At 50.1% G+C, this 27,545-nt stretch overlaps 9 protein-coding genes across 9 annotated transcripts; 4 read left to right on the top strand and 5 right to left on the bottom strand.

Moving 5' to 3' along the window:
- Positions 1-487: 487 nt before the first annotated feature.
- Positions 488-1,096, bottom strand: VFPPC_01835 (hypothetical protein; the record flags this gene model as incomplete). The annotated part of the gene is made up of 2 exons (XM_018281595.1): positions 488-750; positions 838-1,096. 2 exons carry the CDS (start codon positions 1,094-1,096, stop codon positions 488-490), a joined length of 522 nt encoding a protein of 173 aa, XP_018150384.1.
- Positions 1,097-1,765: 669 nt separating this feature from the next.
- Positions 1,766-2,233, top strand: VFPPC_15439 (hypothetical protein; the record flags this gene model as incomplete). Its single annotated transcript, XM_018293192.1, has 1 exon — positions 1,766-2,233. One exon carries the CDS (start codon positions 1,766-1,768, stop codon positions 2,231-2,233), a length of 468 nt encoding a protein of 155 aa, XP_018150383.1.
- A 1,396-nt stretch (positions 2,234-3,629) lies between these two features.
- Positions 3,630-7,311, top strand: VFPPC_13169 (DNA-directed RNA polymerase II polypeptide; the record flags this gene model as incomplete). The annotated part of the gene is made up of 4 exons (XM_018290946.1): positions 3,630-3,756; positions 3,814-3,826; positions 3,896-3,997; positions 4,080-7,311. The coding sequence occupies 4 exons, from the start codon at positions 3,630-3,632 to the stop codon at positions 7,309-7,311; spliced, it is 3,474 nt and encodes a 1,157-aa protein (XP_018150382.1).
- Positions 7,312-7,538: 227 nt separating this feature from the next.
- VFPPC_01834 (DNA repair protein rhp57) lies at positions 7,539-8,960 on the bottom strand (the record flags this gene model as incomplete). Its single annotated transcript, XM_018281594.1, has 1 exon — positions 7,539-8,960. One exon carries the CDS (start codon positions 8,958-8,960, stop codon positions 7,539-7,541), a length of 1,422 nt encoding a protein of 473 aa, XP_018150381.1.
- A 2,300-nt stretch (positions 8,961-11,260) lies between these two features.
- VFPPC_01833 (transmembrane alpha-helix domain-containing protein) lies at positions 11,261-12,625 on the top strand (the record flags this gene model as incomplete). The annotated part of the gene is made up of 2 exons (XM_018281593.1): positions 11,261-11,709; positions 11,800-12,625. The coding sequence occupies 2 exons, from the start codon at positions 11,261-11,263 to the stop codon at positions 12,623-12,625; spliced, it is 1,275 nt and encodes a 424-aa protein (XP_018150378.1).
- Positions 12,626-13,021: 396 nt separating this feature from the next.
- On the bottom strand, positions 13,022-15,717 carry VFPPC_01832 (carnitine acetyl transferase; the record flags this gene model as incomplete). Its single annotated transcript, XM_018281592.1, has 3 exons — positions 13,022-13,173; positions 13,228-15,213; positions 15,297-15,717. The coding sequence occupies 3 exons, from the start codon at positions 15,715-15,717 to the stop codon at positions 13,022-13,024; spliced, it is 2,559 nt and encodes an 852-aa protein (XP_018150377.1).
- Positions 15,718-17,630: 1,913 nt separating this feature from the next.
- On the bottom strand, positions 17,631-19,581 carry VFPPC_13168 (sugar transporter; the record flags this gene model as incomplete). Its single annotated transcript, XM_018290945.1, has 7 exons — positions 17,631-17,997; positions 18,099-18,450; positions 18,517-18,623; positions 18,683-18,942; positions 18,995-19,076; positions 19,149-19,402; positions 19,471-19,581. The coding sequence occupies 7 exons, from the start codon at positions 19,579-19,581 to the stop codon at positions 17,631-17,633; spliced, it is 1,533 nt and encodes a 510-aa protein (XP_018150376.1).
- Positions 19,582-20,836: 1,255 nt separating this feature from the next.
- Positions 20,837-23,596, top strand: VFPPC_13167 (fungal transcriptional regulatory protein; the record flags this gene model as incomplete). Its single annotated transcript, XM_022428863.1, has 8 exons — positions 20,837-21,056; positions 21,188-21,317; positions 21,387-21,578; positions 21,638-21,773; positions 21,826-22,250; positions 22,318-22,876; positions 22,929-23,026; positions 23,104-23,596. 8 exons carry the CDS (start codon positions 20,837-20,839, stop codon positions 23,594-23,596), a joined length of 2,253 nt encoding a protein of 750 aa, XP_022284763.1.
- A 460-nt stretch (positions 23,597-24,056) lies between these two features.
- Positions 24,057-26,182, bottom strand: VFPPC_01831 (chromosome transmission fidelity protein; the record flags this gene model as incomplete). The annotated part of the gene is made up of 2 exons (XM_018281591.1): positions 24,057-25,756; positions 25,837-26,182. The coding sequence occupies 2 exons, from the start codon at positions 26,180-26,182 to the stop codon at positions 24,057-24,059; spliced, it is 2,046 nt and encodes a 681-aa protein (XP_018150374.1).
- Positions 26,183-27,545: the final 1,363 nt, after the last annotated feature.

Genomic DNA, 27,545 nt, shown 5'->3' with positions numbered 1-27,545 from the left:
TTCTCGGGAGGTTCCCGCTTGCTCTCCTCATATAAAACTGGCCAACCCCAGGGAGATTGTGAATTCTTAAAGCATCTTCGAGAGAACTATCCATCTTTGCCTCCTGTGGTTATTGTCGGATATACGGAGTACACAAGCGCCTGAAACTTAGCCCTAAGGACATTCTGGCCCTATCACGCGTGGTTCAACAAAACCGGAGCTGGTGGACACTGTAAGTGAAAGTCCGCAATCAAATGTACCAGCCTCCATCGGCACATCAGTTTGGCAGGTCCCTGCATGTCCCACAACCAGCTTTCGCCATCAAGGAATGAAACAACTCAAGTTCTTCATTATTAGGTCCATCAGTTTAAACAGTTCTCTCAATACCTTCAATCGCAGGCGTCATTACCAGCAGTGAACTGTGCAGCTGCTTAGTCTGTAGGTCCGAAACGAAGATTTAGTGTTTAGTCCACAGCCAACGGAGGAAACACAACTTTCCTGGTTGAAGTCACAATTCTCGTAGCGCCGCGGCCCTTTCCCAAAAGTTCAAATGTTGCTTCAAAGTATTCACTAGACCCCACACGCAGACCCTTTCAGCACAGGCATGGTCATGATATGGCGTCATGGGAGGGGTCCCGATTGCTGAACTCAGACCCTTCTTCTTCGCTATTGTCCATCCGGGGGAACAGGAATAAGGATATGCACCAACGTCCTCTCGGCCATCCTGCGAAGTTGGGAGTGTGGTGACGGAATATTGGAGCCGGGTTTTGGCTAGGTAAGGAACAAGTAACTATTACAAGCATTCTTCAAGAGTATTTTCACGCTGACCAGCTTTGTTCGATTGAAAACTGTCAAAGCAACCAAACACTAGGCTTTCTATCAACATACTCCATAGGTGGCGTTTTGGCTGCGATGCCACATTGAAAACCAGACTGCCGACGGTCCAGCAAATCCCATGCACCAAGAGGTGCTGCTTGGTCGCTGGCTCATGTTTCCGTTTGGATCTGCAACTGGTACCCTGTACTAGGCGACAAAAAAAAAAGGTATCGCGCCGCAGATCTTGGGGCTGAGGGTTCATTCCGCTAGCTTGATAAGCAACCACGCATATGGTTTGCATATTCAACCATGGCTGGGGAGAAGAATGGCATTATTTTGAGCACTTGTGCCCAGATAGGAATTATTGAGAACGAGACGAAAAAACTATTTGCGCAGCGTCACCCCTCCCCAGATTGTTCAAGGTATCCTTTTGGATGGGCATAGACGGAGCACGGATGGAGTACTGCAACAGTCATGGTTTGTTTGATCAGCTCGATGAGGAAGAACCAATTGGTGTTTGCCAACAAGCAGCTTGCGTAGCGGAGCTCCACCAAAGCGGACCGGATCTCAAAGTCCCATTGCCCCGCAATGCTCGCCGCCGCAAAAGCCCACCTGAGTTCTTGATGGCCTATCAATCTCTCACATCACGTCCACATTCACGCCAGATGTGACCACAGGGCAAATCAATTCGGCTGCAATGCCTTCTGTGCCGTTTCCTGGCATCACATCATCAAGCAGCAGAAACCCATGCGAAAGAAGGAAGGCTCGCATCTGTTCCTGTTCCTGCAAGCACGTACGCACGCACGCACGCACGTACATGATACATCATCGGCTTAGGGCAGGGTTAACCCCGTACCCTAACAATGAGGTATCATGCAAGTCAGGTCTGTCAACTACGGTGGTGTTGCATGCGCTATACCCTGCTTTCTTTGGCTGTGGCACCCTCCTTGAATAATATTTGCTTGTTGAGATGCCAACCAAGGCTGCCCAAGGCTGGATTTTCAGTATATTAGTCTCTGGTTATGCCCCTCGACGTGTCCCTTCCTTTCCTTCCAACACCGACCGCCTGTCCACAGCATCGCTCACCGACATTTTGCATGGCTTGCCAGAGTGGAGTGGTCCAGTCGACGTTGAATTTGACCGGAGGCCATGTGGGGGTTGGGACTTGGGAGGCGACACCACACACGACGTTCCGTCTTCCGTCCCACCAACTCACAAGCCTAGGACAGGAGAGGACAGGACGGGGATGGTTCTTTGTTCGAGCCTCGAGCCTTCTACGGAGTACGGAGTACCACTTGGGAGTTTCCTGGTGCGGATCCCCATCCTGCAATCCTCACCCTGCCACGCCACTGGGTTCGGCGCTTGTGTGGGCGCGAGTACATGCTCCCACATTGAAGGTACTTCGCCGTGGTATGGGTGTACTTTTTGTAGGGCTTGACAGGGAAGCGAAGGATGCAATGGACATGATTTGGGGCTTTGACGCCCGTCTCACACGGGTGATTTCCTAGATCGGATCTGAGTACGTGGTGGAATTGCGAGGTGCTAACTGACCAGGTCGTGTCCCTTGTTCAGCCCTCATGGAAACACATTGACTAACCAGGAAACTCGGATTAGACTCCAAATGACGGAGTCCATGAGCGCTCTACATATCGAATGGCCACTCCGTGTGGTGTTGTGACTTCCGAACTGGAAACCGGAGTTCAATGACATGATCTTTTCTTGCAGCGCAGCGCCACATATTTGCATGGGGTTTGAACGGTGTTGGGTTTATGGAGGCAACGTGAGCCAACGCATACTTACATACATCATGTACTGTGAAAAGAAAAACAGTCACAACCAACTGCCTTGTTCAGAGTGCGGGGTTGTGCGTTGCGCGCTTGAGGTCAAAAAAAAGTTTGAGTTGACATGATGGCAGGACAAGAAAATTCGTCTCGTGCTGGGTTGAGTTGATAAGGCATCCATGATGCGAGCGGCCTTTTGTGATCAAGATCGAACTAGGCCAAACCTCGCCTGCATTTACAGGCATATATGAAGGTGTTTGGCCGGCTTACATACCGATCTTGCCAGGACGTCGATGAGTGCTCGGGTACTACTTGACGATTAGCCAATTTACCTACCTAGTAGGTACCAAGGTATGTTGTAAGCAAGTTGGGTAGGATTGCCTTCGGAGTGGTCGTCAGCTGCAACTTAATCGATTTCTCTGCAGGACAAATCTCGCCGACCAGCCGAACCTAATATCATAGACTATTTGCGGCCAGCTGTGAGATTGCTATCTTGGCATTGATTTTAGGAGTATAAATGTGCCACAGTCCGATCTCTTCGGCTGGCTGGACCAGCTGTCTGGCTTATCTTATCGCGGGTCTTACACACCTACGGAGTACAACGGTTTGGATTGCTCACATTCCGCTTCATGCGTGCACTCACAAACGGTTCTAATGCTTCTAAAGCCAAAGAAATGATTCTTAAAGAAATATGCTAGTCCCAAAACGTAATGAGCTGTTGAATGAATGCCTCAATACCGACGAGATATCAAATGGAACTTGACATTGAATGCCAGTCGTCCCCCACCACAGAGCTTGACATTCTGCAGTCACAACGTCAGCCCCACCTTTCTGCTTCCCACTGTTCCGCGGGGCAAGAACTTGACTTTTTTGGACCAGCCAGACTGTCAATGGCATGCAGTTGAGCTGGCGTCTGGTCGCAAAAAAAAAAGTTGAAGAATCTGGACGTCCACGTACAGTCACCAACCAGCTCGACAAAGGCCAGGACACAACACCTCAGCCGCCATACTCGTAAATGACTTCTCTGCGGTGACGTGCACGGTGAAGGACACGATGTCGCTGGTGGACGACGGCTTCGAGGCCCTTTTGGAGCCATTCTACAATGGCAAGAAGCTTACCGATCCGGTAAACACCAAGGACGACAAGTTCCAGCTTTTGCCCGCCTTTCTCAAAGTAAAGGGTGAGTAACACTGTGCCTCGGATGGCTTGTCGAGCTGAAGCTAACCTTTCTTTCAAGGGCTTGTAAAACAGTAGGCGCAAATTCCTTCCTCGTACGGGGGTCAATGCCGTTTAATGTACTGACCTCTGCTGTTTACTAGGCACATCGACTCATACAACTTTTTCGTCGAACAAGAGATCAAGGACATTGTCCGAGCGAACCGCACCATTCGAAGCGATGTCGACAGCAATTTTTGGCTAGAGTACGTTTCTCCTGTTATTGCTGTCTGCAACCTACGACGGAGAGGGTTACCAGTGCTAACACGCCATTTGCTTTTGTTGCAGGTTCACAGATATCCGCGTCGATCGACCTCGTCGCCAAGATCACAATGATGCTAAGTCTCGAACTGAGGTCACCCCTATGGAGTGTCGACTGCGAGACATGACATATGCCGCTCCCATTGTCGTTGATATCGCATACATTCGAGATAAGCGCCGAATTATACGGAGAGACGTGCCTCTGGGTCGTATGCCAGTCATGTTAAAGAGCTCCAAGTGTCGATTGGGCGGTGCCAACAACGCCCAAATGGAGGCCATGAATGAATGCCCTCTTGACCCTGGCGGTTACTTCATTATCAATGGCACGGAAAAAGTCATATTGATCCAGGAGCAGCTGAGCAAAAATCGAGTCATTGTCGAAGCCGACGAAAAGAACAACGTCATATCTGCTTCAGTGACGAGTTCGACCCACGAACGAAAGTCAAAGACATATGTTACCTTGAAAAAGGACAGAATTGTTATGACACACAACGTCCTGGTTGAAGGCATCCCCATTGTAATTATTCTCAAGGCTCTGGGAGGGTTGACTGACTACGAAATCATGCAACTGGTCGCTGGTTCAGATGGTCGATATCAGGACGAGTTTGTTATCAATTTTGATGAGGCAACCAGAGCTGGTGTCTTCACACAACATCAGGCTTTAGAATACATCGGCTCAAGGGTCAAGATGGGGTCGCGTAGGGCCATGTTTGGACCGCAGGTTCGCCGGAACAATGTTGAAGAAGGCCTTGACGCCCTTGCCAACCTCATTATCGCTCATGTTCCCATCGAGGGCTTGGATTTCTATCCTAAAGCTATTTACGTGGCAATGATGACACGACGAGTCCTGATGGCATCGCAGGATTCCAAGTTGGTTGATGATAGGGATTTTGTTGGTAATAAGCGGTTGGAATTGGCAGGCCAACTCCTCTCTCTTCTCTTTGAGGATTTGTTCAAGCGATTCATGGGCGAGGTCAAGATGTCTATTGACAAGTTTCTCAAGAAAAACAATCGCGCAGTTCCCCTCGATGCTGTTCATATGATCAGCAACCACGCGAACAATATTGGCATGGGAATCAACCGTGCAATTCAAACAGGTAATTGGAGTGTGAAGCGATTCAACATGAATCGAGCGGGTGTCACGCACGTGCTCAGCCGGCTCAGTTACATCAGTGCCTTGGGAATGATGACCCGAATCAGCTCTCAGTTCGAAAAGACGCGAAAGGTCTCTGGCCCGCGTGCTCTGCAGCCATCACAGTGGGGTATGCTTTGTCCTTCAGACACTCCCGAAGGTGAAGCCTGCGGTCTGGTGAAGAATTTGGCGCTCATGACGCATATTACGACCAATGTGGACGAGGCACCTGTGAAGCGATGGATATTTACACTGGATACGGGTGTCGAGCCCATCCGAAACTTTTCAGGCGCCGAAATGCACCGTGAGGGCTCATATATCATTCATGTGAATGGTACACCATTTGCCCTTACACGGTATCCCAAGCGATTTGCCTCAAGATTCCGCACCATGCGTCGAAGGGGCTGGATCTCACCATTCGTCAGCATTAACTTGAACAGCCATTTTAATGCCGTCCACATTGCGACAGATGAAGGTCGCATCTGCCGACCGTACATTATTGTCAAGAACGGGAAGCAAAAGCTTACAGCTGATCATCTCAAGTTGTTACACCTTGGGAAGGTTACATTCGACGACTTTTTGACACGAGGTATCGTCGAATACCTCGACGTCAATGAGGAACAAGATGCCCTGGTTACTATTTATGAAAATCAAATAACACAAAGCACAACACACTTAGAGATTGAGCCATTCACTCTCCTTGGAGCCGTGGCCGGGTTGATCCCATTTCCACATCATAATCAATCTCCTAGAAACACATATCAATGTGCTATGGGTAAACAAGCTATTGGAGCAATTGCATACAATCAGTTTAACCGCATTGATACACTGCTTTATACTCTCGTTTACCCACAACGCCCGATGGTTATCACCAAGACCATTCAGCTTGTGCATTACGACAAGCTTCCAGCTGGACAAAATGCCACGGTCGTCGTCATGTCGTACTCTGGATACGATATTGAGGATGCCCTGGTCTTGAACAAGGCTTCAATAGACAGGGGATTTGGGCGTTGCCAGGTCTTCCGCAAGTACACCACGGAGTTGCAGAAGTATCCCAATGGTCGAAGGGAGCGAATTGGAGACCCAGTCAATCAGGTCAATGGCAGCACGACCCGTCGAGAGGAGAAATATGAAGCTTTGGACGATGATGGGTTGGCCACTGTCGGCTATCGAGTCAAGAGTGGAGAGGTCATGGTTAAAAAAGAAACGCCATTAGACCTCACTACGACGGGAATTGGTCTTGATCGCGGACCAAGCGAATACCGTGACTCTGCCATCTCGTACCGAATACCTGATCCTGCCTACATTGACAAGGTTATGATCTCACAAACAGAAAAGGATACGACTGTGATCAAGGTTCAAACGCGACAAACTCGCCGACCAGAATTGGGTGACAAATTCTCCTCTCGCCATGGTCAGAAGGGTGTCGTTGGTATCATTGTGGATCAGGAAGACATGCCCTTTGCAGATAATGGCCTTTGCCCTGACATCATCATGAACCCCCACGGCTTCCCGTCCCGAATGACGGTAGGCAAGTTGCTAGAATGCCTAACAGGCAAGGCTTCGGTTATCGACGGTCGGCCAGACTATGGCTTCGGTGATGCCTTCAGATCGCACCCAGTCAAGGATATGAGCCAGGTTCTTCTCGATTACGGCTTCTCCTGGGAAGGCAAGGACTACTTTACGTCTGGCTTGACAGGAGAGCCGCTGGAGGCATACATTTTCAACGGCCCCATCTACTATCAGCGATTGAAGCACATGGTCCAAGACAAGATGCATTCCCGATCTCGCGGACCCAGGGCCATCCTCACCAGACAGCCAACTGAAGGTCGATCCCGTGACGGTGGACTGCGTCTCGGAGAAATGGAACGTGACTGCCTCATTGCGTATGGCGCCTCACAACTACTCTTAGAGCGTCTCATGTTGAGCTCCGATGGTGTCACGCTTGACATTTGTCAGCAGTGTGGCCTTTTTGGATACAAGGGCTATTGTAACACCTGTAAGAGCACGAGGGAAGTGACACAGATGCAGATGCCGTATGCGGCCAAGCTGCTTGTACAGGAGCTGATCAGTATGAATGTCGGTGTTCGTCTGCAACTGGAGGACGAGTTCCCCCATCCCCAATGATAGGATTAGATATCTACCTACCTACGTATGTACCTAGGTAGTTGGGATGGGAAAGGATCTGTAACTTTTTATCGGAGTTTTGAGTCTATGGTAAACGGTTGTATTTAATGATATGTTATGAACCTCATTCATATAAGCGTACGATGATCTCCTCAATGTATCCCAAATGTGTAACCCATGTGTCACCAAAGTCTATTTCATTCATTCATCATCATCGTTCATCATCATCATTGATCTTTGCCCTTCTTCTGTGCAGACTGTATTCCTCCCATCGTAACCTCAAATTCCTTGGCCCCATTCACCCCTTGCCCCGAAGCAGCAACATGTCCGGCGAACACAACCTTCATCCACCTCCGCCAGCTCTTCAAGGTAGCGCCCCTGTCAACATTATCATCATCCGCCTCTATAGAAGCTGCAATCTGTCTCGGCCGTCCGTAAACGGGTCTCTTGAATAATGCTATCCTACACCCAATCTGCGTCGACCATACCAGCCCCAAACTAGGTGTTTTTAACGAATGTGACGAACGGGGATCATCGCCCCAGCCGGTAAACCAGCGCTGCTGATGCTCAAGACGTAATGCAGGGTGTGTCGGCGCATCCTCCGGGAAGGAGAATGGCACGGAGGACGAGGGCGTGCTGGCGAGGGTGGACTGCGGTGGAGGCATGCTACGTGAAGCGAGGGGGCTTTCCTGCGTAGCTCTGTAGGGAACCGTTCTTGGTACTGGGGCTGATGAGGAGAAGCGATCTGATACTTGGTTCGCGACGACGATGGCAATGTCATGCTTTCTTGCTAGGTCTCGCAGCAGGGCTCCTAGGCGGACAAGTTCGGCGCTCCGTGCGGCCATGTTAGAGCCGTATGAAGAGCCGGACCTTTCGAATTCGGCGCGGTAGTTGGCTGCCACGGAGTCGATGACCACTAGGCCGATGTTGTGTCTTGACAGTAGCACTGGGACTTGGTATTCGAGGATGTGATCCTGTGATTCGAGATCCGGCGTCACTGTGCTGAGGATGTTGTCTAGTGATGGGCGGTCTGCAGAGTCAATTTGTTGGAGGACGGGGTTGAATTTCATTATCTGGGAGAGGCGAGTGGTTGCCAGGCTGGACTCTGTTGAGATGTAGAGAGCTTGCTTGCGGAGGCCATGGGGGGCAGGGAGTTGCACAGCAAGGCAGAGCGAGAGGAGGAATTGAGTCTTGCCGGCACCGGATTCGCCTGTGATTTCGGTAATGGTTGATGTTGGGATGCCAGAGTTGAGGACTGCGTCTATTTCTGGTGAAAGAGTGCTGATGTATGATGCTGAGGGAGGTTTGCTTCTGCTGGTAGCGTCGTTTGCGGTTGTTTCTGGTGATTTGGCTCCCTGGGGGTTTGAATCTGCTGGCTCGGTCTCATCGTTGGACGTTTCTGGGGCTGGATTGGAGTTGGCATCTTGCCGAAGGGGATATCGTGGCACGAGGTCATCTGATAGTGAGGCTTGGATTGCTGCGATGAGTCGTTTCAGATCCAGGAGCGGTAGATGTGTTTGTTTGGCGATATCCGCTGGATGAAGAGCCAGAAGGTCTGTTGTTGATAGGGCATGTTGCTCGATTGTTGGCAGGAGAGCCCCGAAGGGGCTGGTGCGGAAGGACGGGAGAATATGAAGAAGGTCGGTCATGAGGGATGAGAGGATAACGATAGGGGGTGTGTGATTGCTGATATGGGAGCCCGAGCGGGAGAGGCGATGGATGCCAAGTGTCAATTCAGCCTCGTGTGAGGTTGAATCGCAGAGGCATGCACGCGTCTTGTGTTCGTGTAAGATGATAGGCTCGTGTTTCTGGGGTAGATGGTATCGAGCAGCCGGGGACATACAGCCTTGCTAGATCGATGCGATGAGGCTAGAGTGCTGGTTAATCCATTTCAAGTGGCTGCGGATCAAGGTGTTGGGTTTAAGGCATGCGTGTGGGAGATTGGCGCATTGCGCGATGGATGTTGGAGGTTGTCTGTCGTGAGTGTCATTCACACTGACCCCACATTGGCAGGATGCGTTTGAAGTTGAACAACAAGCTGGTGCGACTCCTAACAGTTGCACAAAGTTATGCAGCCTGCATATGAAGAATCTTAGTCATCCTGTCAAATGTAATGCCTATTGACATCCCCCGCGTATTTATCAATAAGAAGCATGCCTCATTTCGTAGGATTTGCATCTATCATGAGAATACATGAACTGCCAGGTTAATTCCTACCCTGGACTCAAGGCGGTCTGACGTGAGTTCGCGATTCTAAAATTGAAGCTTCTTTCTCCACTTATACAGGCACACAATTGGCTGGCAGGCAGTCGGTATTGAGGCTTTCATGCTGATGAGGACAGGATCAGGCTCCGTTCTGGCCCTCTCCGATCCTCAATACTCGACGTCTGCTAAATGCTGACAGACCAACTCTTCCCATGCACCACCTTGCTGCGTACAAAAATAGTTGCTCGGGTCAACATTCATCCCATCGACCCCGGAATGTCTCTGTCACACTGATTCTTGGTGGTGCTCTCCAAAGGCCACCCTATGGAGCACGAAATTGCGAGATACATCCCTTTTCACATCAGTTTCACGAGAAAGACTGACTAGTGCTCGAAACGCAGAATTGAATACAGTACAACGCATCGCTCTCTGGAGAACAAAACGAACGCAATGTGCCTTGCACGTGGTGGCACATCACTTTGGTTGCTTCGTCATGTTCCTCTCACCAGCAAAAAATTGCGGCTAAAGTGTATTATTAGGTGTGGTGCCACTGACATGGCGATGTGGGCGCCATCTGCTTTGGGGATGGTCGTATTGAACACGACGGGCATGGCACCTCAAGCAGAGTCTCTGGCGTTCACGCTGGCCCTGGTAACAATGGCTTGACGGCAGCGAGTCTGGATGTGCAATTTCGATACCCTGCCAACGTGAGGGTTTGATGTTCTTGAGACTGCCCATCACACACATCACGACCTGTCACACAATGGCGTTGCAGATACTGAAGAAGCTTGTCCGCGGCCCAATGTCTCATGACGCCTCCAAAACTGTGTGGCCAAGAAGGCGGAATACTATCAACTGTCCTATCGCCAGTTCTGCTACTGAGCAGCCACAGCAAGAAGAACAAAGGTACAATCAAATCGCGGCCGCCATTCCGCAGTTCGTTTGAATGGAACACGTAAGTCATCTACTCCGTACACACCATCGAAATCAAACTAGCCTGCCGCCTTCGGGTTCACCAACGAAGAGGAACAATGCTACCCTTGCAATCGGTTGGGCAAACAAAGAGCACGCACCGCACGGAAGAAATCTCCTGTGCTGAAGACCTCCCAAGACGGATGTTGTCTGCTCAACTGATCAGAGGCAATTAGTTCCTTGCCTCGTCAGGTCTCGGCGCACATTGTGGCCCATTTCTCATTCAGCTTCTGCAAGCCACAATCCGAATTGCAGGGCTGCCAATGGGCCAGTTCAGTCTGAAGCCCCATTAACCTCCATCAAACCTTGGCTTCAGAGACGGGCAGCTTGCCAACGCAGCCAATCTTGTCATGTTCCCACCGACTCCAACAGGCACTAGTTTAAGGCTGAGTGGGAAGCACTACGGACCGGGGGCTATGCGGCAACATGGAGGGTTCAGGGAAGGCCCTGGATATGGATATCAGAGGCTCTGCCAATGCCAATGGCCCTCCAGAGTCCAGACAGCAAGTATTTGCACGATGCTGGGGTCATGAGTAGGCAGCCAGCCCATGTGGCGGCTCAATTAATAAAACCGATTTGCGCACCAGCTTCTGAAGTTCTGACGGTCAGCCAAGGTGAGAATCGACACTCCCTTTTGTTCGTGTTTTCTTCCAAATTGCCTCACTCTCGCGGAAGCAAGTGGCTGTTGCTGCTTGAATTTGGTGTCAGAGGCTCTGATCGTCCTGCACGACAAAACACAAACCTTCCAGAGGTCGGTCGACCACTAGCCACCATGAAGTCGACCTCGGTATTGGCAACAGCCGTTGCGGCTTTATCAACGGCAGTCCAAGGTCTCAACATGGCCCCCAGGGCAGCTAAACAGACGGCTTCTGCTGTTCTTGCCGACGATGGGATATCTCCTCGACCTACTCCCCCTCCCGGTTGGGATAGATTTGAGCCCGAGAATCTGTTCAGACGAGCCACCACTAGCAAGACGCCGTTGACTATGATGATTGCCCCCGACAACACTTGTGGTTTTATCTCTGGCAGCTATGCTATCCCGTATACTTGCGGCCGCAGCGCGACATGTGGCATCGTACAGGCTCAGCAGACCTTTTCGGGAATGATCATGTGCTTTGACAGCCAGGCATTCAACTTCCGATTCGCATGTGTTGATAATGCCATGTACCAGTCAAGCTCTTGCGATCATCTGTGTGCCGAAAACACGCAGATTCTCAAGTGGTAAGTTGATTCATTTTGCACCAAGCTGCCAAGATCGGTGTAATTGTCGCTTTACCCATGGAATTGTACCGTCTAACAACATATCAACAGCACGAGTACCGGATTCCCATACTGCAACACCATTGCCTTCGCTGGCAACGTCACCGACTACTGGTGCAACTCAATCAACTACTCCACTGCCCAATTCGCCTACACCACCTACAAAGGCGAAACCGACGAGAGAAGCTACTCTCGCTTCGTCCAAAGCCTCACCACTTCGGCTGCTGGTACCCTCCCAGTTCCCACTGCTAGCGGTGGTGAAACATCTACCGACTCGAGCACCAGCTCCTCAGCATCAGCAACTCAAACCGGGGGCAACGGCGGCGGCGGCGGCGGTAGCAGCACTCCCGTCGGTGCAATCGTAGGAGGTGTTGTCGGCGGTGTCGCCGCCATTGGTATCGGCCTCCTCGCCCTCTTCTTCATCCTCCGCAGGAAGAAGAACGCTGCTGGCAAGTCGCAGCCATCATCGTCAGACCAGTCTCCCATGCCGCCAAACGCTACTCCTGGCGCGCCCATGACGCAAGCCTACTACGGCGGCTCGCCTCCTCCCCAGGGATATCCTCCTCAGCAGTATCCCCAGAACACGCCATCTCCCCCAGTGGGCTACTACCCGCAAGGCGCTCCCATGGACCCCAACTCACCAACTCAGTCACACATGACGGACCCGCGAATGAGCCATATGACGACCAGCCCTGCACCGACTTGGACAAACTCGTACGGAACACCACCCCCAGGCCAGCAGCCCGCTGGATTCCAACCCATTGGGGGAACACCACCTGCTCAGGGGCAGCCGCATACGCAACCTCAGGGTCCTGTGCATGAGGCTCCCGCCCAGACTGGGGAGAACCACCGTGGTCAGATGCATGAGCTGGCTTAAGAGTTGAAAATAGGCTAGGCGAAGTACAGATTGAATGTTAGCGGGTTTTATTGCTAGGATATGTTTATAATGGCATGGATTCATTGATTGGATTTGGAGTTTGGTTAGAGTTTGGCATATCCTGTAGCTACTTATTCTATATTCATGTCGATATCAAGAGTGACTGAGTTTGTAGATATCGTGAATACATTCATGAAAGGCTACACTGCTTTCCAAACGTGCATGTCACACCACTCTTTGGACGACGGCGAACAAGGGTAATTAGCTCAGAATCAACATGACTATATCACGCGCTGTTTAAACGATATGAAAGTCGTCCAATGGTTTCAATTTCCAGTCATCTATCAAGGATATCCAACGCAAATACTCATAAACCCATAATCATACAACATGTCTCTACTCCGTAGTTAACCTCAACTTCTTACCCACATCCCTCCTTCTGGCCTGCACAGCCGCTCTCTCCGATGCCTTGGCGCTCTCGGCTGGATCAGCTGCTCTATCTCTCGCTTTCAAAGCCTGCAATAGCATGCCGGCGTCGAAGAAACCATCTATCCATGTCAGTATAGGGATACGAGATAAGCAACAATGTCTAGAGAACTTACAGCCACCCAATTCGTCATCATCGCTGCCAATGGCGCTCTCCTCCGTTTGACTTGCTGTATCAGCTCTGGCGGATCCCTTGGCCGCGCCCTCTGTGGTGATCAGTCGTCCGCGTGACTTGAGTCTACTCATTTGCTTTGGTCTAGCCTCTTCTGCTTCTCGTGCCCGACTGGATTTCACAGTTGAGCTCTTGCGGTTGGTAATTCTTAGAATACGTCTAATTTCCAGAAGATAGCTTTCCAAAGTGTCGACAAAACGCTTCGTCTGGCGGTGCTTGCTGGATACACAAATGGAGATAGAGTCGTCTTTGATGATGTACCCTATTCCGAAACCGTCCCCAGATGTAGGACCGAAGCCAAATTGTCGAAGCGACGGGTTGCCGCAGTTTGACGTGGACAGGACAGTCGTATTCAATTTATCCCAGCCACCATCGGCGAAAATGAACGGCAACGGGTGGGCATCCCGTGAGCGAGAGTTTGTGCTATCACCTCGCTCCCTATTAGGTTTGACTTCAACGACTTGATCCATTGATCCAGAAGACTCCTTTCCAGGGCTCCCAACTGGTGAATAGCCATCTGTTGGGCTGGATTGGCCAATGCTGCTCATGCCACTGTCCATTTCATCATCAACGAACTTTTGCCACACACAAAAGAGTGCATAAAGGTGGCGATCGCAACCTTCTGCCTTGAGGCATTCTCTTGTGCGGCCGACATGTTTCTGGCAGGCCTTCTTCAAGGCTTCAATCTTTTGTTCAATAGGATTATCGGCCCAAAATGATTGGACAAAATCGACGGAATCTTGCGACACGGTGCGGACGGCTTCCGTACGACCGTGAAGGTAGAATTTGGTCATTGCTGGTTCGTAGGTACATTCAACCCTGCCGTAGAGACCGTAGTATGCTGCCTGGAAGGCCATTTGAACAAAAGCGTCTGGCGAGAATCCCATCGATGTAATAAAGTTCTTGCCATAAGAGCTGAAATCAAGGCACTGGAATTCGTTTTGCTCGATGAGATCAGCTAGTCTGGTCTCGGCAAAACGCACCGCAATGCTCAGCTCAGGGATCATATCCCACTCTAGCTTGCGTGGTGTGGTATTCACATCTCCGAAACTTTCGGGATCTCGCTTGGATGGATCAGGACTGGTTGATGTCCACAACGTGGGGGCTTGGCCGTTGATGGTGCGGGCAAATCGTAGAATAGTGTCAGTGTAGACGTCGCTAGCGAATCGTAGGACTGTGTGGCCGTCGACACCTGTGTGTTCAAAGTTGATACCGGCGCTTCCATTCTTGCAGACGATAATTTGCAGTTTATCGTACCAACGATTGGTGCAAGTTCCAATCTGGACACCATTCTTCACCTCACTGGTGCCGCACAACATGTTCTGACACAAGGCAGCGACATCGGGGGGCTCTGTGTAATCCAGGCAGAGGGCAAACAGAGCCGAGTCTACAATGTTGAGGCAGTCGGCATTGTTTGACCCGGGGTCCTTGGTCAGGACATCTCTCAGGCCGGACCAAATTTTGCGATTCTCAGTGCTGAGGACTCCCAAAGCGCCTTTGGCAGCATCTTGGATGGGAGTTTGTGCAGCATCCTCGGTGATAGTTTGCAAATTAATGGCAATATCCTTCTCGGTCATGATGACGTCCGAGTTATTATCAAGGACATCGAACCAGTAGATTTGGCCATGGCAGATGACCACAACATGCTTAGCCTCAGGGTCTTGCACAATCTGACAGCCATTCTCCGTTGGTACTCGTGCTGTTCCGAAAAGTCGTGAAAATTGATACATGCACAAGGGTTTGCCCTTTACCGTGTCTGGCGGGAGCTCTTCCTTGCGGACTGCTCGGATGAATTCCAGTGCTGATACCACAAGGGACGCGGCACGGGTGACTTGGTTGTTGCGTGCTGGTGTGGGATCATCTTCCAGAAGGAAGAATGGGTTCAGGTTCAGGACCACGGGATTATCAAAGTTAAGGTATGAGTCGTACCCTGAAATTGAAGGTCAGAATATATGATCTGAGGACATGGAATGCCAGATCAAGCACGCCATATTGCTTCACTTTGCCACTTACAAAACTGCTCGATATAACTGGTCTTTCCTTGAGCATACCTCTTCAACTTCTCCTGCAGATCCGGTCCATCGGTTGAGAGAAACTCTCTAACAGCATGTTCCGTCTCGGCTCGTTCCCTGGGCGTCTGCAATGGCCGGAGTGCTTCCAAGTACTTGTCGCAAGTACCAGAGAGGTCAGGGATAGGAAGCTTGGGAAGCTTATCCTGGGCAGCAAAGGTAATGCCACCATCCCTATGACTTTCCCCGTGGTTGTCCATTGGCATTCTCGGGTACGCACCAGACAAGTTCAAAGGCACCCGAGCTGCGAGGGATGGCGGTGACTCTGGGAGCTTGCGAGGGGTCGCAGAATTAGGAAGAGGTTCAGCCAGCCTCTCAGCTAAGGAGTTTGGTGGGTTGAAAATTCGTTTGACTTTGGCGGTCATAGTGTGTTAGCGATGCTTCTGCCTCTCGGGTTTACGAGTAGAGTGGTGAGACACTGGTGCTAATGTTGAGGCCTCGCAGGGCAGTGCGGTAGAAATAGTGACAATCCTGAAGATAGTAGGCTGGCATATCACACTTGAGACATGAAGAATTGGATAGGGTTATAGAGATAATGATGAGTGGACAATGCCTAGTATGTAAAGTGAGGAATGCCGAAGACGCGGGTGGGAAGATGGGAACTGATATAAGTGCTTATAAACGGAGTACCACCGACAAGGATGGATGAATGAAGAAGATGACACCCAAGAAGTTGATGAATGAGTGGATCCTCCCGCATCCAGCCGGGACACGAGCACCAATGTTAAAGAGGTGTAAATGTAATAGTTGTTAGAGGAATCGTGGAGGTTGCTTCTGCTGTAACCCGTCTCTGGTGCCAACACCGAGCTTTGAGCGACCACTCTATCTTCCTGACATGTGGGCCGGTCTGGGGACGAGGAGACTTGCAGAGCAAGTAATGAAGGCCTGTAAGGACTGGGGAAGAGCTTGATAGGGTTTAGGCATGAGCCAGGGGGGCAGCGGGAATTATTCAAGAAGATTGATGCTACTAGCACCAATCTCGAACCGCCTTCCTTGTGTCCGAAGCCGTGGGTTTAGGAGTGGGCCAAGGGCCTATGGACCGACAAGATGTTGCCGAAGGCTGCCAAGGAAGGATTCGGGGGAACGTAAAAAGTTTTGAAATCGATTCTATGGGGAGAAGGTTTAAGGAAATGTCGAAAGTAAAACAAAAAGATAAAGAAGAGCCAAGAAATGCGAGTTTGAGTTATAGCTGATGCGCGTGGCCACTTACTGCAGGTGGTTACACAGTATCACCAGGAATGCGGTCGTGTAAAATTGTGGCTGACAGGGTGTCGGGTGTGACAGACAGCTGTGACAGGCAAGTCGTTGAAAAGAAAGTCAAACTAATTATGGTCTCGGAGCCTAGATTGCTGGCTGGTTAGTTGAAACAAGCAAAAAGAGGCTGGCTATTTTGATTGCTTTGCATGTGGTAGAAGGGCATGCATGGCACATGAAGCCGTGGAGTGACTTGGCAACAACAAGGGTCAAGGCAAGTCTCCTCCTCCTTCAGCCCAGGGAATAGACAACTTAGAATGCAGTAGGGGTATGACGATGGACGAGGTGAGGTGAGTGAAGTGACCGAGGGAATGGGCGTGGACGGCGGCGTTGCTCGTGTCCTGTGTCTTGGGTTGTGTCTGGTGTGAGGTAATGACGGAGGTTGTGGCAGCTGAGATTTTGCTCACATGCAACATGGATCATGTCCATGTCCAGAAAATGCTGGTCGCAACGTAGTATTAGCTCGATGCGCTCAATGCGTTGCCTTGCCCTGCTCTGCCTTTTGCCGTCACTCAATTAATATGCCTGCCCGCCTCCAAAAAAAACGAGCATGGGCCACGGTAGTGTGTGAACCGTGTCGTCTCGTCAGAATGGAGACGGGGTATCGGAGGTGCTGCAAAAGGCAAAGAGGCTTTGGGCATCTCGGACGAAGGGGATCTTTCGTTCGGCTGTGGTTTCGATTGTGATGCAACACATCTGGCTGGGCTGGAAGGATGTGGAGTTGGGAACAAAGTGGGCCAACGTTGTGTGTGCTGTTGGCCAAGTCTGGTCGCTCCTTCCCAATCAACGTGCGCCTATTTCCTCTCTGCCGATCAAGCTAAGTTCCAGTTCCAGTGACAAGGCCCCACTATGCCTCATTGATATGACCTCCGAATGACATTGATGATTCCATCTCTCCGTCACGAAGCATGTCGAGAAAAAACGAATAAAATACCGAGAAACAAGTAGATGCTTTATTAATTAAAGTATTTCCTAGGGCTGGTGGCATACCATCTTACGCTATCTTCGCAGCCAACAATCCTGCTCATGCCTCGGCAATGGCCTTTCCATCTGGCGCAAACTTCTGTTGCGCTTTCTCCACTAAATCCTCGAACCGCTCCTCTGGCACCTTAATTTTGCCAAACGCAAATGTATTATTGTCGAAAATGTCATTCATCTCTTCCAACGTCTTACCCTGTGTCTCCTGGAAGAAAAGGAACACGTGGACAAATGCCGCCAGGCAAAACGATGCAAAGATCATGTAGAACCGCCACTGGATGTTTTGGAATGCTGGAGGTGTAAAGAAGGTGAGACTAAAGTTGCACCCCCAGTTGAAGAGCGTCGCTAGTGAAACTGCCTTGGAACGGATGTATAGCGGGATGATCTCAGAAGGATAAATCCAACCCATGGGTCTGTTGCGATTTTGATTCTGTCAGCTTCTCGAACACATCGTATCCAACATGATGGAAAATGATTTTGGGGGCACATGCGCTCCGCGGGAGAGAAAACTTACCCCCAAGTACACGCAAATGTTGCAATGAACAAGTAACTGCACACGATAATGGCCTTGCTAGCAGCTCCGCCCTCGATGACCCAGGTAATTGTCGGGCTACCCTTGAGACCTCCTGGTACTGGATGTCCCTGAGTTGCCATAACTGCGCCGCCAATGAACAACAGGATGGCCATGAGCAAACTGCCCGACATCATTACTTTGCGGCGAGGTAATTTGTCGATAAATAGTAGTGCAGGGACAGTCATCACCGTGTTGATAATGTATTGGATGCTGGAAATGGTCAAGTTGTTTGTGCCCGATAGACCAGCCATCTGGAACAGAAATGTGATGTAGTACATGAATGCGTTGGTACCTGAAAAACGCATGTCAGATTTAGTTGGAGAGTTCAAGCAGTGTTACTTGGTGTGACAAAACGTACCGGAATATTGAGCCCAGACATGTGCAAAGATTCCGACGTGGACACGGATAATGTTTCGTGAGGTAAACAGCTCCATCCAGCTGGTAGAATTATATTGTTCTTCCAACCTAGACAAAATGTCAGTAAACGTCTCTTGCAAACATCAATTGCCACCTTTCACACTTACTGAACACGCTCCCTGATTTCTTGCATCTCGGCGAGGACTTCTGCATTCATTCTATCTCCGCCAGATCGAACGGAAGCAAGCGTTTCGAGTGCTTCTTCCCAACGATCTTTCTTGGCTAACCAACGGGGAGACCTGGGCATGAACGGGATGCAGGCTAGGAGGGCCATAGCCGGGATCATCTGCAGCCCCCAAGGAAGTCGGAATGAGGCAGTCGACTGGATGAACGAGGTTCCATACGATATGTAATACATGATCAAGATCTTCCTTTCCGTCAGTTTCTAGTAATATTATTGGCGGCAGATAGCAACTTACGCCCCATGTAATCATCCACTGCTGCAGGGAAATAAGCTGACCACGTCGCTTGGCCGGGCTGAGTTCGGCAATGTAAATCGGTCTATGAACTTTGTTAGTACCTTGCTGTACCTTGCTGCATCATGAAATAATGGAGAAGACGTAAGATACTAACCCTTGACTTGTAAGCATACCGACAGCAAACCCATTAACAATTCGCGCCACAATGAGCATGGCCCGGTTCTGCACAGCACTCATAAGGATTGATCCACAAATGAAGATGACGCATGCAATGGCCATGGAATCGCGACGGCCGACACGATCTCCAGTCCAAGAAGCAAGCAAGGCTCCGAGGAGGGAACCACCAGCCATAGAGGCAGTGATTCCCCCCTGGGTGACAGAGTCAGGTTTCGAAAAGTACTCTTTGTACTAATTTCACAGTAAGCAAGGTGCTCATTCTTGCCTTTCAGAAGACCTGAAGACTGAACAAAACGTACCTGTGGTGTAGCTAAAATAGCAGAAAGAGAAGAAACATCGAAACCCTGCAGCAACCCCCCCAAAGTTGCCAACCCGCATATAAAGTATAAATTAGTAAATGTCCGAACCATGGTTGCAACGATTTCGATCCTCTGCAGAAACTAGACAATGCCGAGGATATAACTCTCAGGTTCCCGATGTCAGCAAAGACCAACACAACTAGGGTTGAAACCAAGTGCCGACTACTTCAGGTTGGTGGCGTCCATATTCTCAGGAAATCTTGAAATGGGAGTCTTTTAATATTTGTAGTACGCAGAATATCGCCATCGTCGAGTCTGAATACGTGCTCCGTGCAGCGACAAGCCGGTTTTGTTTTTGGCTACTGAATTCTGTTGGAAATCATGTTCCAGTCCCCGGAATCTGGGGTCTCCAAGACCCAGCAACAGGTCCAACCATGTGGTCGGTGGCCAATTAGAGCGGGCTGTTGCAGTTTGCTGAAGATTTCGGACGGCTCGCTCGGTTATTAAGCGAGGTCGCCGACGACAGTTTATCAACTTGTCTTACGGAGATGTCGGCTACATGACATGGGATGGCTGACACCATCGATATCCAAACCCCAGATTCTTGAATAGTCGGGCTTGAACTTGACTGCTCAATGGTGCTTGAAAATTGTACTGGGGCCATCTGGCGCTGAGGTGAGTTCAGGACAGAATCGCGTGCTGGGTGAGATTTTCAACAATTTGTTCCCTCAATTGCATTGCATCGCCACTCATCTACCAGTTGTCATCTACACATCAGAGAGCGGGACTGGCAAATCGACTTCTTGCCACGGCTTGGCTTCATCGTGACAATCATTTTGATTCATTTGTCAGTTCGAAACTTGCTCCACTTGACCGCGTTGCCCCATCACCGTTCCCCAGAACTATCGCGGCCTACTACTGCTGTTGCAAAGTTAATAGTCACGGCGGTGTCGAGCCGAAATCACCGACAGTCCATGCCGCGGTTCAACAACATCTGGTTCTGAGACAACACCGCGCTTGAACTCGGGCCAGTCGGTACCCCAGGTTTTTCAAATGGCGCCAACCGACTCAGCTGTCAAAGGGAAACGCTCGCGGACAGGTAAAATGATGCCACTAATATGTTCAAAGGTGGATCACAGCTAACTCACTCTCCCAACCAACAGGTTGTGGTACCTGCAGAGCTCGCAAGGTATGTATCACAAACTGTCTCGGTTGCCAGTTTACCATGCATGTCTGGGCTTGGCAAAGACAAGGCACGCATTCTTGCTGGACGAACATGGTTGCCCGTGCCCGCCTTGCCTCCGGTGTCAAGCTATGGGTTGACCATTTTCTAACACATGACAGGTGAAATGTGACGAGCGCCCAAATGGCTGTGCCAACTGTGCGAGATTGCAGATTCCCTGCCTACGACCAGTTACGCCTAGATCTAGTACTAGCTCAGAAGCAAGAGAACACGCCGTCAATGCGGAAAGATTCCACCGTCACCGCACATTTCGATCTTGCAATGCCTGCCGAACAGCCAAAGTTCGATGTTCTGGAGAGAGGCCAGGCTGTGAACGGTGTCGCAGAAGAGCAGCAAAATGCGAGTATGATGGAAAAGAAGCACCGAGATGGATAAATCGAGCCTCCAATTGGCGCGGATCTGATGGTTATGAGCAACGTAACACGACGCCTTCTAGCTTCGATTATTCAAGTGGCGATGACTCAGTTGATGAAGAGATGTCGAATGTCTTTGAGAACGGCACCGCGGGTGCTGAAAATCGGCAGCCGAGTCAACACATGGCCGGTATATCACCTGGCTCGGCGGAGAGCAGAGATATTGGAGACACAGTAGACTCGTTGAGCTGGTACTATCATCCATATTGATGCAATGAATCTGATCATTGAACTCCTTTTTAACTAACACGATCCCGTAGGCTCTTTTCCACGACACTTCCATCTTACAATCGCACATTACGTCTGGTCAAGACTTATTTCAGGCTCATACATCCCCTTCGATGCTTTGGCTTTATCCACCGACCTTCATGGATGCAGTGTTTTGAAGATCAGTCACAGAAAGATCGTAACAACAATGCAGTACTACTAATGATGTGCGCCCTGGGAGCAAAGTAAGTCGTGGAATTGTCTACGGTCTTATTTTGGTGACATTTCTGATCCCCTATGATAGATTCTATGCCGTCGCAACACCCAAATCTCAACGCCGGGGAGCGTCATATGCTCTCCGAGCTGGCACCCAATGGGCACAAAGGGCGAAACAGTTGCTGTTTATGAGCCTAAATAGCCCCAACCCGGAGACCATCATGGTGAGTAGCTGTTTGGACAATCTCAGATGGGCTGTAAGCTAACATCAACCAGGCCGCGATCCTACTACATGAACACGAACTCCGCGTTGGAAACTACTCATCCGCCTTTATGATAACCGGTCTCGCAGTTCGCTTGGTGCAGGGTTTGCAACTCAACGTGGAACCGATGTCGGTCCAGCCTAGACCTGAATCGAAAATGGCACCAGAAACGTTTCTCGAATCTTGCCGTCGAATCATGTGGAGTGTCTATGTCATGGATTCCTGGGTCGGCAGTGGTGTAGATGAACTTACCATGATTCACGAGAAGAACATCAGAATCCGGTTGCCATCTGACGAGACCGACTTCACGCTCGAAACCACAAAAGCTACAACAGCACCTATGTTCCCCCTGGATGAACAGTCAATCTCTCAAAGTGGCGAGTTGGATGTCGCAGCGCATTTTGTTCTGTTGCTGGGGTTGCGTAAAAAGGTCTTAAGGTACATGCTATTACATTCTCCATACATTACTTATTCAGACATTTATCATCATGTTAACACGACACAGACTTGTAAAACACCTCGACGAGTCACAGCCGCCATGGTCCCAAGACTCCGAATTCTCGCTCGTCTGCCAATCTTTAAGCCAGTGGGCAGACTGTCTCCCGAAAAGTCTTCAGTTCGATCGATCAGCTATTCAAAAGCGCAAAATATCCAACCAGCACGGCGCACTGATGCTTCTCCATCTGACTTACCACCAAACCATGTGCGATCTCACCCGTATAGGCATGCCTGAACTTTTCCGCATCCGAGCACCTTTCCAGTTCCCCCCTGACAAGGCCGACTTTGTTGAGAGAGTTCAAAATGCTTGCTTCGATAACTGCATTGCGGTGACGAATGTTTTCAGGGAGGCACTGCATCATGGACTGGAAGGGTTTGCGGATACATGGCTTTGCGTAGTTGCTCATGATTCACTTCGCGTTGTGGTGCACTATTTGAGCAAGAGATTGGGAACGCCAGCAAGACATGAAGATAATGTACTCCGGGACATGACTGTTGAAGGTGTTGGTGCGAATTTGAGGGTTCTGGAAAAGCTGATTCCATTGCAAGCTCTTGCGAAGCCATTGGTGAGTGCAGCTTCATGTCCTTTCGATATGAATAATGCTAATCATACCGCAGCATGCTTCGGCTTTAGCCACGATAACAGCAGCAGGAATTGAAGTTCCATCAACATTACCCGGAACCGTAGACGGATCAGAACTGTCCAATGAAGAGCCGTAAGTCATAGTCTCGTCCCTCATTGACGAAAAATGGACTGTCTCGTGGCGTATAATACAGGCGCTGACAATCACAGTGGCCCAAGAGCACCCAGTCCAGCGCCGCATACACCAGAATACGTCCTCAACCCTCTCGCCATATACCGCATGGCTCGTCAAGACATCCGCCAACACGAGAAGAAGCCCAGCGCATCCAACGAAGATCCTCCGCCAGAAACAGACCTACCGTCTCCTCAACATGTTCCTCCTGCACCACCTATATCCTCTGACATGGACATCCTACATGAAACCAATGACGTGGCGCAATCCGAAATCGGCTACTACAACGGCCAGATTCTCGATGCGTTCGACCTACCCTTGAGTTTCGACGGACTTCAAGCATACATGAGCTTACCACCACTGTTGAGCCAGTACAGTGACATGGGACTTGGCCGAGCAGATGCTGATGCAGGGTTTGGGTTTGGCGACTCAGCTCAGACATCTGGTTTCGGGGCATCAAATTACAATACAGGGGTAGGCGAGACTACCGACATGCAGTACGGCGGACCTCACCAAGTTTGGATGGGTTGAGCGTTTCCGTTTGTTTCTGTTTCAGACTGGTATTGAGAGAATATCCGTTTGAGGATGAGCATATATGGTAACCATAACTTGGTGGCGGTTGGCCAAGAATTAGGCGCAACACGTGGCTGTTGCTTTCCTGGGACACATAACGTAAATTATGAAGATATTTCGGTTGAGCTAAATAAGATCAAAGGCGAGACGCGGTTCACTCATGCCAAGGCGTTAGCTGCAGAGCTGTTGAAGAGGACCCTGATCACATGCAAATTGTTTGTGCACAAATGGAGCATCATTCTTGACGCTATCCACATTTTTTCATCGGTTCCAGATGTGACATCTAATGTCAGCATTAGGTCCCGCTATTAGTCGTATTAAATTACTAATTTTTGTGTATTATGCTCATCACCTACCGGGATATACCTATAATCCATGCCCCAAAGTGGAATTGACGATTCATGGCATTTTCTTTAATCTACACGAGGCGAATCTCTATTTGTTCACTTCTACATGACAGGTATTTCAGCCAGGGGTCAAGTCCTTCGCCCATAAGCCCCGGTGGCCTTGAGAACTCCACAAGGCCAATGCGTTCATAACGCTCATACTGGCCGGGAGAAACATCACCTGGCACTAGTAGCAATGCTTCTAGAGCTTTAGAAGACATCTTTTCCCCTAGAACAATGACAAGGATTTCGCTGCTGGGCGGTAAATAATCGGCCCCTGGCAAAGAACAATCGTAGTCAGCCCAAACATTAGCTATGCGTCCCCTTGCTAGCTCCAAGTCAAACAGGTTCCATGGCGACTTCGATGTCTGCTCGTTCCAGGTCCTGTATGTAAATGTAGTTTTGATAACATGAGAACGAATTAATGCCTCGGCGCAAACAAGCTGCCCCATTGGGTCTTGCCCCGATGGAACACATCTAGCATCGACCAAGCTGCAAAAAGATGTGAGCCCGCTTGAATCGGATAGATATTTCACAGGCGACGTGATAGACGCCCATGACCAAGTTGGCGCTCGCCAATGCCTTGGTCTTTTCGACCAAGAGGATTCATCCCTGTATTTTGGTTCTGGATGCCAGACCATGTCACCAATTAAGTTTTCTTTCCAAAGCCCAGCGCAGTATTGCATCTTCAAGCAGGCGTGGAAGACTTGGGCCAAACCTGATATGGCCGGGTAGATATCTCTTTCGTACGACATGTGCAGTTTGCTGTATTCTTCGACGAGACGGTGCCATCGTATTTGTACCTCCTGCTCCGCTTGAAAGCTCAGGGCACTCGCTCCGAAATACGACTTTGGATGTGAGATATGATTGATCTGTTTATTGAGATTCTGGGAAGCAATGCAAGGTGTTTGAGTATTTAGGATGTCGCCATCACGACATTGACACACTGTACATTCGTGACATTCCCAGATGAGCTCTGAAGGACCGAAATGAATAACGCGTGTAGCTAAAAACCGCTCCTGGAAGATCCAAGCCCTGTTGAATGTTGGGAAGGAGGTAGCTTTCGCACCAAGGCGATGGTCCATGTAGCTGGGTAGGTGAGTAAAGGCACGGCGGAAGCAAATGGTTTCTGGACCAAAGTCACCGTCTGAATAAACAAGGGGATGCAAGGCAAATTCGGGAGCTACGGATGAATAGAGCCCATCTTTAGCATTTGATGCCTTTGCGGCCGACACTACCATGTAGGCATTCCGATATATTGTGGCCATTTGAGCTGCCTGTTGGTGCCAGTCAAGCTCATCGTCCTGGATGATACACAAGCTGTCGATCCAGAGGTACCGAATATGTAGTTTTCGAAGAAGAGTAATGGTTTCTGCAAATGTTAAAGGCAGCTCATGTAGTGAAATGCCAGCCTTGTGGGTATCCAGATTAGTAGATAGAGTTGAGAAGGCATTGGTGCTGTGGCCCCAGCAATGGCTGAGGCAGGCATAATGACCAGTCTGACTAGTAGAGTCGATCAATTGAACGACGGCAGGATCTCCAGCTTCCAAATCTAGTAGCCGTATTTGCACGTTAGGAGTGTGCTGTGACGATGTTCTGCAGGCGAGATGATGGTCATCACAACTTTTCAAACATGCCTCTATCCATGTCAAGGTGGTAGCGGATGATGTTGCGTCCGGCACATGATGGCTTATGGGCAGGTCAGGGAGCATCTGTTGAAGCCATGGTGATTCTACGAATGGAGTTAGTGCAAGCTTCCTTTAATTATTTCGAGACAGGCGCAACAAGTGCTTTGCTGTCATGAACCCTTACTTGTGGGTACGCTTGCTGACACGGTGATGCCTAATCCAAAGAGATGCAACTCCAAACTCCGCCCAGAGTTTGTCATGTTGAAGTCAATTCTCAGCCTGCCCACGGCATCGTCGTCAACATTAACGACACCATTACCATCACCATCACCGCGATCAACACGATTTGGCACCAGGCTCCTCGCCACAACCTGACGAAGACCACGAGAAAGAAGTCCGCAAATGACGCAACCACGACCGGCAGCGTCATCCATTGCCAAAAGACTGGTGATGGCGGACCCCCGGGGCCCTGCTGGCGGCCGAGGGTGATGGCAAGCCCGGCACGGGCCAGGATCGGTGTCTAACGCCATGTTTTGTGCACCGTCACGTGTAGATAATCTGTGCGGGCAAGCAGTGAGATTTATTATCAGTGACGGCTAGATACGCGCGATTCGGGGAGTCCGGGCGCTGCCCTATGGATAGGCACCGTGCGTCAATCCTCCCGTATGGGTTTTCTTCAATGTCGGGATGCAAGGACTCCGTTCTCCGACAAGGCTCCACGAAACGGGATAACAAAAAATTGCAGAGAGGCGCAGTTGGAGCTGTCGTCTTGGCTCGTCGCCGTGGAGTGGGTGGATTCTGTGGGTAGTGATCCGAGATTCTCAAAAGGTTGTGGAACAAAGCAAGCCAACGATGAACCGCCACAGGAAAATAATCAGTGGGGTTTTGATATTGTCTGCATTGACTTTGACTGTGAGCTGACCGGGGTTGGACATCTTGAGAAGTCTGGTTGAAAATCGACATCTACACGATGCACCCGTGCGGTCAGGACAATTGGACTTCATGTTGACTCCATGTCCACTCCATGTCCAGTCGACTCCAGGCATACCTTGGCTAAAGCTGGGAAGGTGCGGTTCAAGACCAGCCAGGGAATCGGACGGCAGGAGTGGCTGCCAGCCAATACTCAAGCTTGACTTGGATTATAATTTGCCAGTCATGCATGCACAATAATTGCTTGATGCTTCCTAGACCAGACCCTTCTTTGAGGCTGTAGCACAGTCAGCACCCGTCATCATTTTTTATCCTTCTTGGCGCTTAGGCATGGCACTCAGTCAGCGGACGGAATGAGGCGGGCTGGCAAATGCACTATCTCGTATGGGTCAAGTCAATTGCGGTTGAAATGCAACTCCGCACCACAACGTCCTGACCAATTTACAGATTACGAAACGCGACACGGCTTTGCTTCCAAAGAGATTTTCGGTTCCGACTCGGGCTCTTGACACATGGCGATGGGTTCATCTGGTGGGTGAGCTTAGCCACCGCCAGGGCAAGCTGGACTAAACAAAACATTCAAAGTCCGAACCGCAGAGATCTGGGTACAATAACAAGACAACCCGGAGCAGTGAGACATCACATGCCGAAGCCGCTAACGCAGCCCATGCTACCCATCCCCCCAAGTACCGACTAGGTAGTAAACAGATCGGGACTGGCATTGTCTTTTATGAGCCACTGGATTATGACGACGGTTCCGGAAAGTCCGTTTGGCCATCCCAAGAGTCCGGCCGACCAGGGTCCCGCACCCAGTGTTAGCTCATCTCCCAAGGCACGGTAACCATAGGGCTTGATGAGCTCCATTGCCTGCAAACAACAAAGTTTAAGCTAGGGTGCAATAGAGACAGTATGGTCCGAGTGGCTGTTACGGAGGAGAGGGGGTTCAATTGGCGGCCATATTAA

The sequence above is a fragment of the Pochonia chlamydosporia genome, chromosome 1 (assembly GCF_001653235.2).
Source record: "Pochonia chlamydosporia 170 chromosome 1, whole genome shotgun sequence".
Taxonomy (NCBI): Eukaryota; Fungi; Ascomycota; class Sordariomycetes; order Hypocreales; family Clavicipitaceae; genus Pochonia; species Pochonia chlamydosporia.
Note: the sequence above shows the minus strand (reverse complement) of the source record. Positions and strands in the feature narration are given on the sequence as shown.